Raw genomic sequence first — 7,347 nt, 5'->3', positions numbered from 1 at the left:
AGACTCGCTTGAGCCCAGGAGTTGGAGGTTGCTGTGAGCTGTAATGCCACGGCACTCTACCCAGGGGGACAGCTTGAGGCTCTGTCTCAAAAAAAAATAAAAAAATAAAAAAATAAATCTCACAAAGGTAGCATTGGGATGAGACAAGTCAAAAGTATATAGAGGGTTTCTACGGATATAATGTTCAAAAATAAATACAATTGGATTGCCATATGTAAAAATAATTTAACCTCAATCCTTACCTTAATACTAAATCTCCAAATGAATCGTAAACTTAAATATTAAGAGCCTAAGGTACACAACAAAATGCACAAACTTTAAAAAAAAATCAACAAGCGGGATTTCATAAAAATCTGTGATCTGTGCACATTCTCATATGTATCTTCAGTTAAAATGTTAATAAAAATTAAATAAAAACAATGCAAAGAATTGGGTGGAGGGAAGACAACATCGTCAGCCATGTGCCATCTCATTCAACCAGTCAGAAAAAGAACACTCACACATTTCAAATACACCTATTCCTCAAGCAGACAAGTAAAACCAATAATGAGTGGCAGAGCAGGGTGGAAAAAGAGAAAAATAGTTATCAATAATGATCTTTATTTGGGTGTTAAAAGGGGAGGATGACTTACAATTAAAAGAGGATCTTTGACCCTCCTAACTACTCATAGCACACTACACAGATATAAAGGAAAACATATTCAACATAAAAGAAATAAAAGATATCTCAGTCCTGGATCCTTTTCCATAAAATATTCTTTACTTCTTTCTCTTTTCACCTGGTACCCTCCTTTTTAAAAAAGTTTCCTTCCTTCCATTCTCCTTAATCATTCAAATTGTTTTTCTTATACTCTGTATCCATGCATGATTACCATATGCCCTTTTCCTCTTCACTTAAGAGACTTCAAAATAAGAGGAGAAATTAAAATACACACTCAAAAATAGCCAATGTTCTTTATGTATTTCAAATGCCCTTATATTGGAGGAGAGACAACATACAACCCCTAGCACTTCTTACCAATCTTATTTATTCAGCACTGTTAGAACACAGGCCATAGCATAAATATTATTATGACACTTTTTCCCTCTCTCTTTCCTCTCCTCCCGGGAACAAGACAACAATTTGTGAATCCAATATTTGCTTGCTATCTAGAATGTTTCTAGACTGAACTTCTTATCTATTTCAGCACAAATATAAACACCCCCCTTTTTGAGACAGAATCTTACTCTGATGCCCTGGGTGGAGTATAGCAGCCTCATCACAGCTCACAGCAACCTCAAACTCCTGGGCTCAAGTGATCCTCCTGTCTCAGCCTTGCAAGTAGCTGAGACTATAGGTGTGCACACCCATGCCTGGCTAATTTTTCCATTTTTAGTAGAAATGAGATCCCACTCTTGCTCAGGTTGGACTCCTGACCTCAAGCAATCCTCTCACATCAGCCTCCCAGAGTGCTAAGATTACATACATAAGCCACTGCACCTGGCAAGAAGGGTTTTGTATTTTTTTTAAGAGATAGAGTCTCACTTCATCACCCTCGATAGAGTGCTGTAACGTCACAGCTCACAGCAACCTCTAGTTCTTGGGCTTAGACGATTCTCCTGCCTCAGCCTCCAGAGTAGCTGGGACTACAGGCCATAACGCCCAGCTATTTTTTTGTTGCAGTTTGGCCAGGGCCAGGTTGGAACCTGCTACACTCAGTATATGGGTCGGCACCCTACTCACTGAGCCACAGGCGCCACACCCAAGAAGGGCCCATTTTTAACAATGAAATATGTCAAAACTCTACAAACACACAGAAAGAAATGATCCTTTGATTATAGTATCTGTTTCCTGAGAAAATATAAACCTAAGTGTCACTGTTACTTTGTTACTAACTTTTAACTGACTGTGAACTTTACCAATTAAAACAACGTCTATTTACATTTAAAAACAGATGTGGGCAATGCTACATGTGAATGTAGATTCTTAAATTCTCCGCTGTCAGATCTCCCCATCTCATAAACTCCTCAGCCCTCCCTGGGATTGGCCTTGGCCAACTGAAAATCATGGCTCTGACTACTCTGGGCTCCGATCTTCTTTATTGCTTAAAGACTGTATGATTTTATGTGAGTTCAACGAAATATAGCAACACAGTGCTGGCAAAAACTTTAGTACAGTAAAATTCCTTCTGTTCACCTAGGATGTTTCTGGGATGATTTGTCAAAGGGTCCCTGCAACAGCCAGTTCTTCTATACATACACCACCACCCCCCACTTTCTCTACCCTCCTTGTCCCTTCCCATAAAGCACTAAGAACTCCTATCTGGGTTGCTTAATAAATAGTCATTTACTAGCCCTCTATATCCACACGTTCCACATTCACAAATTTGAGCAAACACAGAAAATATTCAGGGAAGAAAACAAAACTACAACACAACAATAATAATAATACGGCATTAACAATAATAACTTAATATAGTATTAACAATTTATGCAGCATTTATACTGTATTAGACATTATAAGAAATCTAGTTGATGACTTAAGTATCTAGGAAAAATGAATAGGTTATAGGCAAATACTACATCATTTTCTATCAAGGATTTGCGTATCTGTAAATACTCAAGTTACTGGTATTATGTGGGGGTACTAGAACCAAACACCCATAGACTCTGAGGACAACTGAACTACCTTTTATCCAGCTATTGTGGTTATTACTACTATTCTTCTTGCTCATACGTGCTACCCTACAAATCCCAGGCATCCTACAAAAGGGTAAAAAGAAGAAAAAAAACTTGAAAGCCTTGTTTTTTCATCAAAAATTCACCGTTTATTTTATTACATTTAAATGGGGGTAGATAAGGAAAACTGTAGCTAACACCATCTATCATGTTCAAGATGAATACATTTATTCAACAGGCCCTCGACTGAGGAGGGGAGAGAAGAGACTCGTAGGATTTACTCCAGAAGAACTCTCTTACAGCAAATGTCTCTCTCTTAACTGGCCATAATACATCATCTTTAACTCAGCAGGCATCTATTAAAAATTGTTCATTCAATAATGTTCTCTACTCTTAAAAATGCAAAACAAAAAAATACACAAAACTTTTTGTCCCCTGTTAAGTTTTGGTCCTTTGAGTCAGCCATTCCCAACAGAAGTACTCTAAACCTCCCTGTGAATCCAGTCTATGGATTTTCACCATTCTTTAAAGGTAAAAACATAATTTCAAATTTCAAGGTGGTATTGAGATCTGTTGGGATAGCATGTTTTCTAATTTAGTACAAAACAAAACCTCGAAAATTCCCTTATAATTTTACTTCAAATCACATTTGTATTTTTTAGTGAAGGAGTCTTAATAGTCTACAAAAACAAATTAGGTTTATTTTTTTATTTTGCTTTTCCAATTTTACCAAACTGAACAAAAATAATTCAGCCAATACTAGCTCTCACAAGAATAGAAATTCCCTTCTACTGGGATAAAAATAAGATGGACAAATTATTAGAAACCTCACAACACAGTTTCTGCATCTATTATGTTATGAAGTAGGCATGGAGTTTCTCTACTTAGTTCCTTGAAATAACGAAATATCATTCCATATTGCAGAAACAAAACCAGTTGTAGTGAATGATATAATTCTGTATTTCTCACAAACAAGCGGCTTCTCCCTTCTTTTAAAAAAAGAAGCCAGATTCCTTTATCCTTTCCACCAAGAGATAAATGGGAATGCCAACTGTATGTAAATTCCAAACACCTCTAAGATACAGGCCAGGATGCCTCAAACCACACATCTTAATTAAAAAAAAGAAAGACTTTTAAATGAAGATGGCTGTTGAACAAGGAACTGAAGAATGTGATGGTAATGCTATATGACACTGTAAAGTATTAAATTCCTCAACAGGATATAGTGTTACTCGGCCATGGATTTTTGTTTAACTTCATATTCTTATTTCCTAAATTCTTCCAAACAAATTAAAAAGGCAAATGATTGACTATTCATTATTGGATGACTTCTAATAAAAAGAAAAGAAAAAATATCCTCTGTTTTTAATACATTTACCTTAATAAAACAACTTCTATGTTCACAAAATGTTGGCTGAACCATATGCTACTTTTATCACCCATTAAGTCCAAATATCACAATTGCCAAATATATCTCTAAGCACTCCCCAAAATAACAATAAACAAATTAAGCAAGGCTCTGGTAAACTGTGTATAAAGTTATAAGAGTGGCTAATTTCTAAACTTAAATGTCATGACCACAAGTCCTCCCTTATCCTTCAAATTACCAGCAGAGCCCAAATAAGTCACTAAAATATTTTAGAATATCATCCCTTACAGAAGTCCTTTAACCAGAAAACCTCATCCATTCCTAACTTGTTTTAATAATATTTATCAACTCTGCTCAACTCTTAATTTATCAATAGAGAATTCATGATACCCCCAAAAGTAAACATTATCATTTTCATTTCATTAAGAGTGTTCTTCCTAGTGTTCAACACTAACATTATAGTTGACACCTGGACCACTCACTATTTATACCACCCTCTCCCTTCCCATCACCACCATCTTACTGGCAGAACAGCCATAAGGCTGAAGGCTGTTTTCCATCTCAGCAATCAGAACGCTTACCATCAGATGGGCTAGCTACAGAGAGAAGTAGGAAGCTACATAAAAATAAACACAAACAGTCCTTAATTTCTCTACATTCAATCTCTTAAAAAAGCAGTAACATCGTCTTTGTGGTGTTATAGCCAGAGCTTTTCACCCAATTATAATAATTATTTAACATGATCGTTTTGCCACCAGATCACGTCCTTCATATACTAATGTACTTTCATTAAATCCATTTTACTGTGGCTGGTCCTTCAACTCATATTTTTTAAATATTTTTTGTATCATTCTTTAACTACCAAATTATTTCTCTATGATACTTTCCTAAATATTATATCTATCAGCAAAAAAAAAAAAAAAAAAATGGTAACCCTGAAAACTAACCCTAGGAAAGACAAATCAATATACCTTACGTATAAAATATCAACATTAAGTATAAACTATTAGGAAACCAAAAGAAAGGTAAGCATTAACTGTATGCCCAAGAACCTCAATTTAAAACATTATGTAGTGTACACAATTTTGGTAAATAAAAGTGAACACAATATTTACAAATCAAATAAGCAACTACAGCCCCATTTCTGGCTTTAGATAAGAATATCTTAATTTTATGCATAAGGAAAAATAGTCATTTAATGAAATATCTCCTTACAAGTATAATCATATGATTGACAGATAAAATAATTGCTTTAAAAATACTTCTGAGTCATTTTGTCCTTACCTGCAGGCATGAACCATTACTGCATGCAGTGACTGTTCCATTTCCTAGCACAGACTTGAAGAAGCATCATCTCTTTCAGAATGTGACTAATCTGTGGGTTTGCAATTTCTAAGCTATTTACAAATGGCACTCCCTTTCCACATAAGAATAAATATTTATCACAACCAAAAAATTAGGTATTTTTAACCTACATCTTACAAGTTTAACCTTGGTAATTCTGTACAGCAACAACCTCAAAATACAGGAAGAAAACCTAATAGCAGTATTTCCTTAAAGTGAGCAGGATTTTTTGTGTGTCTCAGCTGAATTATTTTTTTGAAACCTTCAACAGCTGTCACACACAAACCAGTGGTCTACTGTGTTACGGGGTGCGTGCTGCAGCTGATTAGGCTTCACTATTTTTTAAAAAATCAATTACCCTTCGCAAAAGCAGAACAGCCTACCCAAATACATATCGTGAATACAGCACAATACCAGCATGCAGGACAAAACGTTATATAGCAAACTTGATAAGAGGGAGGATATATATATATACACACACACACACACACACACACACACATGTCCTGGTTTGTTTCTTAGCAATGCTACACCATTAATTGTTCATGCAAGAGATGTAGCTGTACCTTTCTGAAGAGGACGACTTCTCAGAGTTAACTGACATCAGCAGCTCAATCTTCTGCTTGATTTCTGGAAAAATCAGAAAATATTCACAACCAGGATTGCCTGCTCTTGCCTTCAAGCCTTATATCAAGAGATTTTTTCTTCTCTAATCCCTTTTGTTCAGAATGAGGCCACAAAATTCGCAGTACTTCTGTTAGGACTGGGATTCAATGGTGCTATAAAGGGAAAAAGCTCCAGAGGCAGCAGGCCTTGCTAAACTATGCACATGACTGTTTATGAAAGCAGGAAATACCATTTCATTTAAGCAGAGGGGTGTCTTCTTTTTTAAGGTAGAACTAGCTCGGCTCTACAGGAAGATTTTAAATTTAGCGAATTAAAATGCAAACAAGAAATGCTAACATCTAAATTCAGTACACTAGATAATTTGAGAAGCCTGGCAAATATTGTTACTGACTGTAACAGACAGATATACAACCCTTGGCTGCTTCTATTTCACTCGCCCTAAAAAATATGGCTCAGTGAATCATTTTTGTCACTTAAGAATGAAATATTAAACCAAAATCCCAATTTATAAATTAAAAAAATTTTAATCTTTGTTATAATTTCTTGATTGTGTTTAATTGAAGATTTATTTAACTCTAGTCCCTAACTCTTCTAGAAAGATACTTATTTTATACCTTAATTTTCCCCTCCTCCTTCACAGTACAGTGCAAGTGAACAGCAACACCCAGTTACCGAGCAGAGATAATATGCTGGTCCTTTTAGGAAAGAAATGACAATTCCATCTACAACGGAAATGTAGGCGCCAGTTGCATTTAATTAAAAGGTAATTGCTGGTACTGATTTGGAAAGAAGATCATAGATTCAAAGAGAATGAAAGGTGAAAATAAAAGGGAAAGAGAAAAGATAAGGGAAAAAAATCTAACATGTTTCTTTTAAAATACCAACGACTGACCTAAAGTTATAAAACTGACATTGTCCCCTTACCCAGACTATTTCAATGTGTAAAGATGTTTTCCTATTTCTAAAAAGTCTTTCCAACTTGATTTTAAAAATTAAAGTATGGTTTCATAATAAAAAGTTCACATACTAGAAATAAAACCTAGTGCCACTCAACTGCTGGAAACAATCTCAAGATTTCAAAATAAACTGCAACAGTTTTTATTTGGGGGGGAGGTTAAAATAAATTTTAATTTTCTAAAATGTTGCCTATATTAATCAAAGTGGAATATCAGAAAATGTAAAATGAAAGTAAAAATTATCTACATAAAATACGATGGATCTATACACAAATATCCTCTGAGTGTTAAGGGATTTTTCAAACTGGTTAAGGTTGTAACTTATCATCTAGTGAGCTTACAAAACTGGCATGAGTTCTGATGAGAGAACAGAATCCACCACAGGCCACTGCC

At 35.2% G+C, this 7,347-nt stretch overlaps 1 protein-coding gene across 4 annotated transcripts in view; it reads right to left on the bottom strand.

The window, feature by feature from the left end:
* Positions 1-6,555, bottom strand: part of SRPK2 (SRSF protein kinase 2) — a 147,367-nt gene extending 140,812 nt beyond the window's left edge. For 3 of the 4 annotated variants that reach the window (XM_023518701.1, XM_003782602.2, XM_012812207.2), the window contains exon 1: positions 5,938-6,210. In XM_023518701.1, coding sequence (XP_023374469.1) covers positions 5,938-5,975 — 38 coding nt within the window. In that variant the 5' untranslated portion in view covers positions 5,976-6,210. Of the gene's footprint in view, positions 1-5,937 lie in introns of all 4 variants that reach the window. The other variant, XM_023518706.1, reaches the window with a different exon arrangement.
* Positions 6,556-7,347: the final 792 nt, after the last annotated feature.

This window comes from Otolemur garnettii, unplaced genomic scaffold (assembly GCF_000181295.1).
Source record: "Otolemur garnettii isolate 467f Iridium unplaced genomic scaffold, OtoGar3 scaffold00005, whole genome shotgun sequence".
Classification (NCBI taxonomy): domain Eukaryota; kingdom Metazoa; phylum Chordata; class Mammalia; order Primates; family Galagidae; genus Otolemur; species Otolemur garnettii.
The sequence above is the reverse complement of the archived record's forward strand: the minus strand, read 5'-3'. Positions and strand labels throughout refer to the sequence as shown.